The sequence below is a fragment of the Letharia columbiana genome (genome assembly GCF_014066305.1).
Source record: "Letharia columbiana isolate WasteWater2 chromosome Unknown Sc0000085_s0, whole genome shotgun sequence".
Lineage (NCBI taxonomy): Eukaryota > Fungi > Ascomycota > Lecanoromycetes > Lecanorales > Parmeliaceae > Letharia > Letharia columbiana.
This window is the reverse complement of record NW_023501130.1, coordinates 20,531-34,158: the sequence shown is the minus strand read 5'-3', so window position 1 is coordinate 34,158 and position 13,628 is coordinate 20,531. Positions and strand designations below refer to the sequence as shown.

Genomic DNA, 13,628 nt, shown 5'->3' with positions numbered 1-13,628 from the left:
AATTCTCTCAATTTGCTAATCTAATGCTCATAGAAGCGATCGCCTTCATTGTGGTGAAGGATGGCTTGTTAGGGAAGAGGGTGTCTGTTTGGAGTGAGGACTCACGTGGGTACCAGCGACGATTACAAGAATACAGACCCTCCTGAGGTCAAACAAATGCGCCCACGATCAAAAGTGGTATGGTCATCTGGTCTTTTGCGTCTTGGGTGAACATACACTGTCGTCTGTTTTCATAGTCGGGGACATTGAACCCGCGCCAATTGTGGGGAATGTCAGGTAACAAACCCGGAAACTTTTGGCGGTATTCCATCGTCTGGCGCCTAGTGTGCACCATGTCGAGGCTGTAAGGCTGAGCCCCTGAATTGTGCACTCTGCCAGACGATGGGATAGCCGTGGCGGGTTAGATGAGGATCACTTGGCTCTTCTTTCACGTAGAAGGTTCGTAGTCAGCACCACGTACTGGTGGATCCCACGCTGGCTTATACCACTACGACTGCGCCTTAAGAAGCGGGACGGGTTTTGCTAACCGTTACGACTAGACCTGTAAGCCGTAGGCCTGCAAGCGTATGACCGCTCGCCCACACAATCTCCTTGCCTGGCAGCGCGCTTTGCATAGCCACTGCAAAAAAGCTGGCCGCAAGGCTGAGGCTAAGCGGCTGAGGAAGATAGATGACGGCGCTAAACAACCTCGAGGCTACTATAATCTTTAACTCAAGTCTTACATCCTTACCACCTAGACTTCTCGGATTCTGAATCTCTTGAAACGGGCAATGTTGCCAGTCGTCGCGACATTTGGCTCTTTCGGTGACATAGTATCGCTCTGCCTCATCATTAAAGACCTAGTGAAGGCAATTGACGATAGTAGAGGCGCCTGTGCGGAATACCAGGAAATCATCAAAGAAGTATGGGCTCTCGACCGGATTTTGCTTCTGGCAGAAGATCTGTGGAGGCCGTGCGAAGCTAACATCGAGCTGATAGGCCTCCGTGAAATGGCTCGTCACATAACGCATCAATGCCGTTCTTCCATCGAGAAGTTTCTCGAAAAGCTCAAGAAGTATGGTCCAAAGCTAAGTGATGGTGGGTCAGGGAGCTCGATACGGAATACAAAAATGAAGATAAGATGGCAGGTGGATCATTCAGGTCAATTGACGAAATTCCGTCTCGAAATCCATGCGCATTGCTCTTTCATTTGAGGTGTCACAGACTTCCCAGATTCAATGGTAAGCCACACTCATTCCTGACAGTGTCGGAGCTGACACCTTTCGAATAGTGCTGATTGTGGAATGTGGTGTCGAAGTATCACCGAGCACAACGATGTTGATCCACCTCCAACCGCGAATGGCCCAAAGAACTTCCACGGGCAGGAGCACTGAATTTGGCCCACAGTCTTCAGACTATCTTATTTTAGGACACGTTCAAAATGGGGATGTCACTCGCTTCAAACGAGTCCGCGTTCTATCAATAATAACACGCGATTTAGGGTTCTCATTCTCACGCATCACACATACACAGGGCACATAGGTATGAGGTATCAAGTGGTTGGGCCGTCCCCGACGCCGGGATAACAGCTGAATAGAGGCCTGAACAGACGTATTCGTACCCCAGCGCCGAGAAAACTCCCATGCCTATGGCATAGACCTGGAGTGAAATAGTAGCTAGCTATGTACAGGTGTGGGTGGGTGGGACAAAAAGTATGCAATGGCTCTGAAAGAGACGAAATCGAATGAAGAGCCATTGACAGGTGCAAAATAGGTGGATATGTAGCTCGTAGTGAACAGGTGTCTCCTACCCCTGACCGGGTACCCTTACAGGGTACCTGAAACAGCGGCTATATCATGAAACCAACTAACCCCCAGTCCCACTGTGGCGAATAAAGCAAAAATTGCCAAAGGCCCCTACTGAAGATTATCTCAAGTGTAGCGAATGTCAAAGGAAGCAGGTAAAGGTAAGAACATTCGAGTCGGGGTTTATCTGACGAACCTGCAACTAATCCTCTTGTACTTTGGCAGTGCGCGAGAGAGGTGAGCTCAGTGACATACCCTGTGGACCAAATTCTCTGGAGTCAGCGGTGTCGGCGTTGGCTTATGAGGTGAGAGTGTGTGTGTGTGTGTGTAATTCCTACATCGGAGGGCCGTGCCTCTGTTTATACCCCTTCCCATTGAAAGGCGTAGCCCAGAGTGCAACCGTTTTTACCCACTCGGCCTTACGATTATATCCGGTATTCGTATTCTATTTAAGGTACGGCAGATAATCGTGGTTTTGTAGAATCACGGCTATATATATTATATTGGGAATTCTAAAGCCTTCATTATAACTAGATATTATTACACTCTACAATATATCTTAAAGCTTTTTCCTCATTTCTCCGAGTCGAGCTCTAGTCTCTCTATTCTATATATTCTTAAATACTTAATACTTTATTATATATCATCACGTAAAAAGAGAGAATAGTGATATTTGTCAAATCGAAGTCGGGAATACTCGAATTAAGTTCTTCTTCGATTCTTATAGAAATATAAGATTTAATTAAGTCTATTCGCACGTCGATAGCTAACTAGAAGATATATAATTATTACTTATTACTTACTAACTCCGCTATTAAGAGGATATTTTTTAAGTATATTAGATTTAACTCTCTTATCTAATCTCTTTTCTATAGAAAATCTTTATATAATTCTTATAAACGAGCCGACTTATTTATAGTCGAAGTCGAATATTTATAATATTTAGAGAAGAGTTATCGATTAGCGAGAAAGGAAGATATTATTTAATCGAGAGAGGTAAGGCTCGCCGTTATATTAATAATATCGAATTCTTCGAGGGGAACGCGTTAACCCTCGATCTAACGCGTCTTATTATTTAATTTTCGCTTATATATAATTAATCGTTATTATAATCGAAGAATTCGATTATATATCTATATATAAATATATACTCCTTTAAGATCTCTTAGCTCCCCTAACGTATTAAACCGTAAGTTTACGCCTATTATAGCTGACGAGTTAAGATCTAATTAACGCGTAGCAGCTGCTAAATAGATATAGAGTAGACTCTCGAAGGCATAGGAATCTTTGTCAGAGGGTTCGTAGCCGGCACCACGTACAGGTGGATCTCGTTGCCAGCCTATGAGGTGAGAGTGAAGCCATTGTTCAGTGGAGACGATTTGATAGCAGACTCTTGGGCTTAAATCACAAGGGTACTGGCGATTCATAAGATTACTCAATAGAGCGTGGAATTGCTGTTGAATGGAGACGGTGTGAAAGCAGGCTCTCGAGATCAAGATCATAAGTCAACGCTGTCATAGACGGCTCAGGAAGGGCGCGTGGAAGTAGTGAAGGTGCTGACAAGCCGAGACGATTTGACAGCAGGCTCTCGAGATCAATGTAGTAAGACACCGCTGTCTTAGACGGCTCAGAAATGGTATGTGATAATAGTGATGCTACTAAAACAGAAGGTAGGAGATGCAAGCTATAAGCCATAAAGCCTAACAGGGGACGCTTTCAATGATGAATTCTCATATTCGACTAATGTAAAAGCGGGACTAAGTCATCTCTTTCAAGACCATCCTTCTCCTAAGAAGCAGCTCTTCTTTGTCAACATGGATTTTCCACTGTCGTATGTCAGTTCCCTGCATACAACATGTCTAAAAAGGTTACCGAAGACAACGGCCCACATCAGATGTAAAGACGCGCATCTCGTTCACCTCACACGAATTGATGATTCCCGTGAGTGCACCAAAGTAAATGCAACCATACAATTCTGTTCTGGCCTGGCATCAGACCATGATTCTCTCGAGCCATGTCAATGCTCAAGAAAACCAGCAAGAAAACGAACTGATTGTTGCCGTACTCGGAATACCTCGTTGTACTTTCGCTCGCTTGGAGGAAACTCCACGATGGACTGTACTACTACAGTCGGTGGTGGTCCATGTCCATATATGCGCTGTTGGAAAGATCCCATGTCCATTTTTGCCATCTAGTATCATCCGGGCCGAGCGATCGATTGTGAGACGGTGTGATGGTTTCTGCTCGATGGGCATAGCTGGCGTGTAAGACCTAAGCTGCCCTTTTAGATCTTTTCATCTTTTGTAAAACAGACCTACGGAAAGGCAAATATTGGGTTCCAACAGTGAGGTCCGAGATGGGCATGAAGCCCCCAAAGAGGAGAAGAGTCATGAGCTACTACCTCAAAAATGGGCTCGGGTGTAGCTTTGACTGCTAGAAGTGACTACGAAGATGGGGTTAGAAGCCTCAAAAGTGGTGAGATTTCTCCAAAAAAAGGGAGTCAAATATGTGATTAACTCTTCAAGTCGACTGCGAAAACAGGCTGGAAGTCTGAAACTCGGAGGGAGATCGATACCTAGTCCTGGGACACGATACTCGAGTTTGGGGAAGCTTCTTGGATCGGACTGCAGATACGGATATATAGCCCTGGAAATGCAAAGGGCTTCTGATCTACTGTTTTGGTCTGGCTTCAGACGTTGAACCTTGAGAATGGCTGTGAAGCTGAGATGTCGATCTCCGGAAGCAAGTGCGAATTTGTGCTTCAAGTCTTGAGATCAAGTGCCTACTTCGGTGCATATCTAAATGCGAAAACAACCATCGGGACGGAGTCCTTGCAGCCAGCCGCGCTCAGCACCACCGCACCTGTATCCTCTATTTCAGAGGCCCCACTATAACCAACTGTCAGCGCTCTATCCAAAGCATACAGTGTGTCTATCGCTTACGACCAACGTTCCTCTCCCCAAAATCCCATTCGTTCCAAACGCCCCTCAAGAACGGACTCCAAGCACCATCCCCTCCCAATCCTCCGGGAAGAATCCGCCCGCCTCCATGAATGTCGTCGCGCACATTTTGCCCACGCGTGGGAAGAAGCCATCCACTTCGAGCGTATACTCGAATGCGGCAGCGCTGATTTTACGGACCCCCAAACCGAACGTGAGAGTCGGCAACTCTTGCCTTCGCTCGCAGGGGACGTTGTGGCACCGGTACGGGCCATGCCGGGCCCCCATCGCTGATGTGAGGTCTCGGGCCAGGTTGGAGCGAAGAGAGCACATTCGGTGTACCCGTATTCGGCTTCTATGGCGGTGCCAGTCCCGTTGCGCCATCATAGCCGGTATTCAGGCAGCCGATACTATAGCACGATGCCGATGTCCATTCTTCGAATAAAGGGTCCTTGACATCCACATCGCCCAAGTGGACGGTGTCTTGCCAGCAGAAGAGGCCGCAGCTCACAGCGCCCCACTTAGCGCCAGCATAACTGCCATTCGGCTCGTACGTGGAAAAACCATGAGATTGATTTCCGTCCTGTTACCGAAGGTCGCAGACGCCATAGTGGCAGGTTGTGGATGGGACGAAGAGGGCATCTGAGGTCGTGTCGACGGCAACTTCGAATTCTTGCGCCGGAGTGCCGATTGTGATGTTAATTTTCGATTTTCTGGATGAGGTTAAACCAGCTCTGTGGATGAACTTTTTCAACACACGAAAAACGGAAAGTAGCAATGAAGGGGGTGCGGGTAAGTAGTTTTATTGCATTTCCAGCATCGGTCTCCTTTGTTGGACTAGCAGGTGGTCCAAATGGCTCCTCCTCTACTTGCACCCTAAAGCTACCGTCCTACATGTCTCTGTCAGCTTCATGTGCGGTTGCATGCATCTCGAGAAAGTCCAATCATCGATCTCGCGCTACGGCTACGGATTGGCAGTTGATATATCCCCGTACAAGCGCTGGCTGCGAAGGTAAGCGTAGTGACGGTTGTGAGGGAGTGCGTATTTGATACGGTTCAGTGTCAATTATCAACAAAGGAACGATACAAGACTGCCTTCAAACATATGAATGCCAACATCGTGGTCAACAGGTAATGTAGGTTTGGACTCTGTCGCAGATACGGGGCTGATTGGAAACCAAGCCTAACGCCCGTTTGGGATAGGTGGTAGGGCACAGCAACAGGAAAAGGCGCGGTAAGCGAGGAGCCGAGATTGAAGAGTCAGCGGATGAGACGACTTCGTACCATTGCTGTCATTGTATAAAGCAGAGAACATCTTTTTATTGGTTGACGAGCTTGAAAAATGTTTTCACTCTGGCTGGGCTGGGCCATGTTGACGTCCATGCCAAGAAAGAAGATCGAGATCCCCATCTTCTATCTTGCGGGCCTCAGCAGCGCAGGCAACGCTTTCATCATCCTTTCACAACCAGCTGTTGCCCTAGACGGCCACTGGTAAAAGGTCTACCTGCGCGCAACTGCTCGGAAATTGATTGCTGTTGGCGAAGAACTTCCAGAACAGCTGCGGGACTCCGTGCCACCAGTCACAAACTGCCAAAGGCTGTCAGTCAGGGTTCTTGAAAAGGCCTTGAACCTGAGCGGTGGAAAGAAAGGCGAGAGGGCAAAAAGAGGGTGCTTACCAAGCCATCCGGAAAACCCGTCCGGATTTTGGTTGTACTGCAAGCCCGTCTCGTTGAAGAAGAAACCCGCAGAGCCATATCCGGCGTTGATGGCGACGAAGTCCCATTCTGATTCAAGGATCGATATTAGCGCATTCGCTTTTTCGATGTATCATCTGAGTTTGGACACTTGCCCGCATAGTAATCATAAAGAACCATCACCATGCCCCAGGGGAAATCCGTGCCGTAGTCGAATTGTTGGTTGGTGCCGTTCAAGAAGCCGACCGATGCGGCGTCGATGGACTCGAGGGTCGCATCGTTTTCTCCGGCACCGGTGTGGTAGCCGCTAACGTAGAGGCCGTTCTTGTCCTCATTGCCATAGCCTTTGACACGTGTTTGGAGATAGTAGCGGCTTGGTGGGGCAATGGTTCCATTGGTAGTCAGGTTGACAGTGGAGGGTGGAGTGATGGTCGCATTGGTCGTTACATTGACTGGGAAGCGTCGTGTAGCGAGGGCGAGAGCAGACGGTAGGGTGAGCAGGAAGGTGAGGGTCTGTAGACCGAGCTTCATTGTGACGGTGCTGAGGGTTGTGAGGTTGTTGAAGTTGGTGAAGAACAGTGAAGATAGTTTGCGGGCGGTGTGGAATTAGTTGGAAACTATGTAGGTAAGTGTTAAGTCGATGGTTCTCTCTCCATAATGCGCTAACAACAAAAAGAAGTGGCATGGCAGGAAGCGGCGTTCTATACATACTATCCAGCTCTTGGCCACGTCATCTCGGTCCACCTTCCTCTTCCTCTTCAACACGTGCACGATTGTTTATATGAAGATAGACAACGCATCATGCATATTCTTGTTCGTAACATGGTCAGCACCAAATATAAGCAGACAATGGTTTGCAGCTCCAGCGTCACCCAGCGAGGTAGGAGCTCGCGTCCAGCTTCCGCATATTCTATTATTAAACGGATAAATGGATAGAGTCTTTTGCGAAACAAGTGACCTTGTGATCAGATGCAGAGGGCCGGTCAATGCCGTATACGAGGTTTCGGATCCGATTACCGGAAGGGGAGGCTCGGTCTCCCGCCACTCTGATAATATACGCGGACGGTCTGCGTCAGCCGACCATAACCACCGCATCCACTGGGAAGCCGAATCAATCCCATTTAACGTCGATTGCATCAAAATGCGCAGCATGCTTCCCAGGTAAGCGAAAGCCGAAGCCAACGCCACGCGCTCGTTGAGCCAGATCCGCGAGGTACACCGTAACGACTTCATAATCCTCAACAGCTTCGACGATTTAGGCAAGCCCCAGCAGTACTTTGTACTTTATCACTCACGACGCCACTTCCTGACGCCAAAGATGACGGCCGCGATGAGACTGAGACTGGGTAAAATCACACCCAGCGAGATTTGAGCAGAGACACTGAGGTTGTTGCCACCACCGTTACTACCGCCACCCTTGCTTGCAGCAGATGTAGATGAGGACCGTGCTGATGACCGTGAAGAGGATGATGTGAGGAGCGGTAGATCGCTGGGACGTGCTGTCGCAGTATCAGTGGAAATGTCTTCTGTTGACGAGGTTGTCAGGGAGGATGATATTGCCGTGGCCACAGAAGAGCTCGAGGACGTTGTTGGGAAATGTTCGGAAGTCGGTGACACAGACGATGAAGAGGTAGACGTCGAAGAGGAAGAAGAAGGTGTAGAGGTTGCGGCGCCAGATGCGCTCTGAGGGCTCGTAGACGGGAAACATGGACAGTCCACGCTGTACGAGCCAATTCTCAAGGGTGTGCAAGTTCCATTTGGTGCAAGTTTCGCGTCTTCAGAGCAGTCAGGATCGGTATAGACCGTTACTGTCAAAACTCATCAGCTTCATGCTTTTGCAGCAGAAGTATGAGCTTATAGAGAACCTGCACAGCATGAGTCTAGATGACTGGGGTCCACACTATTCGCCTCTTGCAATACTGGATGGCATGCGCCGCTGAATGCCTGTTGATCGGTCTGGCCGGTGAAAGTGCTGTCCTGACAAGAACGGTCGCTGAAAAAGGGGACGATGCTTGTCGCGCCGACAAAGATGTTGATGCTAGCGCAACAGGCGAGCAACAACGATATGCAGGACGTGCGGTACTTTCCCATCTTGTTTGGCTCTCATTCTGAAGATGAGAGAGAAAGGGAAAGTTATCTCGGTGAAGCTTGGCCGGCGGTACCGGCGACTAGATGTCCTGCGTCATTCGGGAATATATGCCGCCAAGACTCTGGGCTGCATATAGTGGCTTGATCTAGCGTTGTGGTTCGCGAGTGAGGGTTTGCAGCAGGTTCTGGCCCAGTCATTCCACGTGCCCAATCCGTGATGTGGTTTGCTAATAAACAAGGCTGACTTGCCACGGGGAGCGTGAGAAGCGTAAAGGCGACATTGGCGTAACAGTCTGACAGAGTACCTACGACGATGCTCCGTGCAAGGGAGCTCGTACAGGTTTAGGTCACGGACGGGGAAAGATGATCGATGCGGTCACAGTCAATGTTTCTAGAACCCTTGGAAGTCGTGCTGCTACATTCCATTAAAGGCCCAGATACTACTTGCCCCGTCTAAACCCACCTAGAACATATATCGAAAATCCTTGCTGAAACGGGTACGCAAACAAGTATCGATTTTGCACTGGTACATAAAACGATTTATTGGACCATGAGATAAAGACTTGGTCGTCAAGCAAGGGGGAATATATACGATGTGGTAGAAATTGGGGACAGGCAACCTATCCTTGCTTTTATTTCACTCCAACAGTAATCCCGTTTCAAGACGAAAGCACGGACGAAAGAAATCATGCGCCAACTCTATATCGTACCTGCTTGTCTCGAACGGCTTGAATTCGAATCGACCCGGTGCAAATAAAGCAGCGAGTGCCAGGTACATCTCGCAGTACGCCAAGCAACGGTGCAGGCGGTCGTCAGCGCTCTTCAGGTATTCGGTCTGGGGTTTGGAATGACACACGTACTTTTTGCCCACGCACGGGTGAAACCATCTGCTGAAGGCGATCAGATACCTGTTCAAACTTAGACTAGACGCTTGAAGCCAGCGGTCCGGGTTGAAGGATGAGGGATCAGGGAAGATGGATGGGTTGGTGTGAACTAGGGTTGAGGACATGCTGACTGGAGTCTGGACACTGTATCAATTCCTTTAATTCCTGCAACAAGCCAAATCTTGGCGTACACCCATCGGAGTGCTCCATTGTTTATACTGGACTACTTTTTTTTGAAATTATGCCGATTGTAGGGAAGGGACCATATGGCAACAAGTACATCTACCCGTCATTGACATACCTACTATTATACTTACTCCACACAGTCATTGCAATCATCGTTGAGACTACCATTTTTAGAAGAGCAATGAGATTGCTCTTGAAGCTTAAGTGAACAATGAAAAAGCAAAGCCACAGGTCTCGTGAACAAAGACCGCGTAGTCCGATAGCAACGTGAGGACAATAACACAATGCCATTGTCAAAGAGACACAACACTTAGAAGACCACCTTTAAGTATCCAGTCTCCGTCTCAGGCACCTCACACCCAACACCATTCACCAAGATGGAGACACCAATCATGCAGACAGCAAAAGCTTCGACGGGTATGCAGACCCGAGCAACCGCCCGGCAGGCACTTGCCGACATCACGCCAGCCACGGACTCTGAAGCCATGGATATCTCCCCGGACACCACGTCGGTGAACGGGGCCGAACCCAAGGACCCCCCGCAATCCTGGGACCGCATCTGCGTCTCCAAAGACTGCCCGATCAAGCACCCGCACAACTTCGGCCTTCGACCTCAAACGCTTCCGGCTCCTCTGGCTATCTGGCAGGACGCCGATGCGGTCGTCGCCGACGATTGCGAATATCCGGACACCCGGCCTCCGCCGTTGATCCGGGCCATGATCGACACTCTGCGGAATGACCCCTTGATCGGGACGAGATATCCGGGGTTCACGGATGTCTTGAGAGACTTTTATCGCGCTCACGGCGGGCGTAGTGATAGGTATCATGGGGCTGCGGGCATGTTCGATCTTGGTGTGGATCTTGGTGGTGGTCATGGATATGGCTTCTACCCATATCACGGGCATCCGGATCATGAGGGGATAGAAGGATGGTTTGCGTTTGAGATCGAGAAGGATGCCGAGAACGAAGATCCGGTGGCAAAGGGCTGCCACTAATTGGCATACATTGGTCAGGCAGCGGGCTAGAGCTCGATTTCTTGGTATGTTAGAAAGTCTGCCCCTAGTAATCCATCATGAATAATCGTAAGCGAACTACTCTCTGGCTCTGTTTCGCACTAAGTGTATAAGGTGCCGTGCTTCGTCTCTCTGCACTGCCTGTTACTATATGCCATTTACGTATCGTGGCTTTTCATTATCACGGAGGAAGAATCCAACACCTTGTGTCCTTGCCGTAAAGGCTTCACATCGTATTTTTCTGACTGATTCGTCAATTAGCGAAATTCTGTTTTCTGATGGCTGCCATTGCTCGTAACCATTTGGCCTGCAGTGGCGGAAGGGAAGCATGCGAGACGTCTCGCTGCCTCTCGTAGCAGAACGATAGTATGATAAAATGGGGCCCACGAGTCTCTCGGACTGGAGGGAAACGATGCGCATGGAACGACGACTGGCGCAAAAACCCCTTGATATGATTGGCACGACAATTTCACGACAGCGCCTGTATTGGACGCGATAAGCGGAGAGAAGTGACGCAATTCTCGAGTCACCGCAATCTCCATTCTACTACCCATCGACTCGGCCGTCTCGAGAAAGTGCAGCGAAGGTCGTCCTCTTCCATAAGAATAGCTCTTATCTTGCAAAGCGATCCCCGTTCTCACGGGCGAAAGAAAACTCTGATTAGCATGTTGTCATACAGGTGTCCAAGCACGATCTATGGGTTGTTGATGTTACTCTCCACGTTGGTTTCCCGCGTCACTCCTACACTCGCTGATCTGAGTCCTTCTGCAACAACCAACTCATCAAACCGAATCGTACCCCACTGCTTCACCCCCGACACCAGTGCGGGCATCGGCGAAACCAATCTCAAAGACTGCCGCAATGCCCTCGTCGCTCTTGCCAGTAACCCTGACTTCACAGTCCCGATGAGCTTTAGCAAGAATCACCGACGTGGACACAAAATACCCCGAGGTTGGGTTTCTGGAGATTGCGTCATATTTGTCAGTTGCGCCAACGATAGAGATGCATACACGTTTCGGTTTGCGGATGTTTTGGTGGTAGCGAAGAGGCTTGTTGACACTTGTGTGGGAAGGAATGCGGGGAAGTGGGGGTTCCTGAAATGGGGCGGTGTTGATATTTTGGGAGATTCTGAGACTTTCTATGTTAGTGTTGGGAGGCCACATCCTCGGAGGACTCTGGATGGGAGTGCCACCCCTGTGGAGTTGGGGAATGGAACGTTGTTGGATCTGGCAATTGGAGTCTCCTGATGAAATGTGTGAAGGAAATGACCAAAGAATATGCAGAGTCTTTTGGTGCACATCGGATTTAGAGTGAACGATAACACTCATTCTAATCTTTTGGAAGGTGGAGGGTATGGTAGGTAAACAAAGACTTGAGTCTTGGTGGAATGCCTCAGTCACGACTTTGGTAGCTGGTAATGAGCTGGTAGATTGGGACTGGTTACTTGCAAGGCACATTCTGCACGGCTTGTTTCGCAAATGGCGTGGTCTTTCGGAAAGGACCCATAATCTTTACACAAAACTTGCAACACTGTTCCAGCTGGCAAGAGTTGTCACTGCGCGAATACAGGCCGCCGTTGTCTTCAAGTCAAAGGTATTAATATTGGGGGCCGCGGAGAGTGCCATCCTTGTCACAAGAGTATAATAGCCTGTAGCTCAACCCGCGCTTTGCAAAGTGTCTTTTTTAATATCGGAGATGTGCTCTATGGATTTGGTATCCCGGCACCGCTGCCAGTAGATTCGTATTTATTTGTTGAACTATGAAACCAGATGCTGGACTTCCCCAGCCGTGATTGAGATTTGTATGTTTGCTCTTTAAGGCTCGGCATACTCTAGGTGGCGTATGACGATACCAATTAGATCTCCGTATTATGGGGTATGGTTAATTTTGATTGAACAATAAAGATTTAAAAGGCGCGATGGACGCTTCGTGAAGGTGATTATGAAGTCTAGCACTAACGCTCATTCCATTCCTCAAGCGAATGGCAGTAAATGGCGCCTAAGATGATATCGGCCTGGACTATGAAGACTTCCTCATCACGCAGTGGGAAGTAAATGTCGCTGAGTAGAAGGGCGAGAGTGCTGAGATGGAGAAAATCGCATAATTGATGATGAGAAATAAGGTGGATAGAAGGAAATTCGAGTATATCCCTTTCCTTATACTCGGGATGGACACGCTAGTAGGGGGGATCAAAGTAGTTCCGGCCGTCTTGATATTATTTCTCGCCACCTTACGCGAAGAAGATCTACGCCCCTAAATTAGAAGAGTAGCTATCTATATATCAATTACCCTCTATATATATAAAAATATATTAAAATCGAGTCGAAGAAGTAGACTATATCGCTTACATCGATTACGTTATTAACTTATTTCTCGCTATATTAAAATTTTATTAAATTCGAGCTCTCTTATCTATTAAAGCTACTTATAATCGTATGAAAATACGCTATACTTAGTATAGGCTACTCTAACGCTAAGGCTACCTTAATATTAATTTTCTTAATTTCTTAACTTATTTATTCTCTATCTATCTACTATAATCATAACGATATCTAACTTATATATCGTTATTTAAGAACGTATTTAATAGATCTTAGTCTCTATTATCCTCGAAATAAAGCTTAAAGTTACTCGATTAATTACTTAATTTAATATACTCTATAATTAGCTTCTATATCGCTATAATAAAATCTCTCTTAAAGATAATTACTCTTACGCGTCTATAGATTCTAAAAAATAAATTCTTTATTAATATATATAACGGCTCGATAGATCGAGAATATCTTATTATCGTTCGATGTTTATAAAAATTACAATTTTTTTTAGATCTACTCGTTAAGCGAGAATTAGATATTATTTAACGAGCTATAATAGCTCGAATAACTCGAAAAGTAAAACTAATACGATGATTTAAAAGAGAGATATTATTATTCTTATTAGACTCGATCTTAGATTATTATACGTAAGAAAATAAAAATTAAAAGAACTTTAAGAGCTTTAAAGTAGATAAATATTAAAGAGTCTCGAGTATATAATATAT

At 47.4% G+C, this 13,628-nt stretch overlaps 5 protein-coding genes across 5 annotated transcripts; 3 read left to right on the top strand and 2 right to left on the bottom strand.

Moving 5' to 3' along the window:
* Nucleotides 1–770: 770 nt before the first annotated feature.
* Nucleotides 771–1,373, top strand: HO173_012599 (uncharacterized protein; the record flags this gene model as incomplete). Its single annotated transcript, XM_037314434.1, has 3 exons — nucleotides 771–1,127; nucleotides 1,204–1,220; nucleotides 1,271–1,373. The coding sequence occupies 3 exons, from the start codon at nucleotides 771–773 to the stop codon at nucleotides 1,371–1,373; spliced, it is 477 nt and encodes a 158-aa protein (XP_037158676.1).
* Nucleotides 1,374–6,200: 4,827 nt separating this feature from the next.
* Nucleotides 6,201–6,948, bottom strand: HO173_012598 (uncharacterized protein; the record flags this gene model as incomplete). Its single annotated transcript, XM_037314433.1, has 3 exons — nucleotides 6,201–6,310; nucleotides 6,400–6,507; nucleotides 6,573–6,948. The coding sequence occupies 3 exons, from the start codon at nucleotides 6,946–6,948 to the stop codon at nucleotides 6,201–6,203; spliced, it is 594 nt and encodes a 197-aa protein (XP_037158675.1).
* A 756-nt stretch (nucleotides 6,949–7,704) lies between these two features.
* HO173_012597 (uncharacterized protein) lies at nucleotides 7,705–8,508 on the bottom strand (the record flags this gene model as incomplete). Its single annotated transcript, XM_037314432.1, has 2 exons — nucleotides 7,705–8,225; nucleotides 8,283–8,508. 2 exons carry the CDS (start codon nucleotides 8,506–8,508, stop codon nucleotides 7,705–7,707), a joined length of 747 nt encoding a protein of 248 aa, XP_037158674.1.
* A 1,444-nt stretch (nucleotides 8,509–9,952) lies between these two features.
* Nucleotides 9,953–10,570, top strand: HO173_012596 (uncharacterized protein; the record flags this gene model as incomplete). Its single annotated transcript, XM_037314431.1, has 1 exon — nucleotides 9,953–10,570. The coding sequence occupies one exon, from the start codon at nucleotides 9,953–9,955 to the stop codon at nucleotides 10,568–10,570; it is 618 nt and encodes a 205-aa protein (XP_037158673.1).
* Nucleotides 10,571–11,253: 683 nt separating this feature from the next.
* Nucleotides 11,254–11,835, top strand: HO173_012595 (uncharacterized protein; the record flags this gene model as incomplete). The annotated part of the gene is made up of 1 exon (XM_037314430.1): nucleotides 11,254–11,835. One exon carries the CDS (start codon nucleotides 11,254–11,256, stop codon nucleotides 11,833–11,835), a length of 582 nt encoding a protein of 193 aa, XP_037158672.1.
* Nucleotides 11,836–13,628: the final 1,793 nt, after the last annotated feature.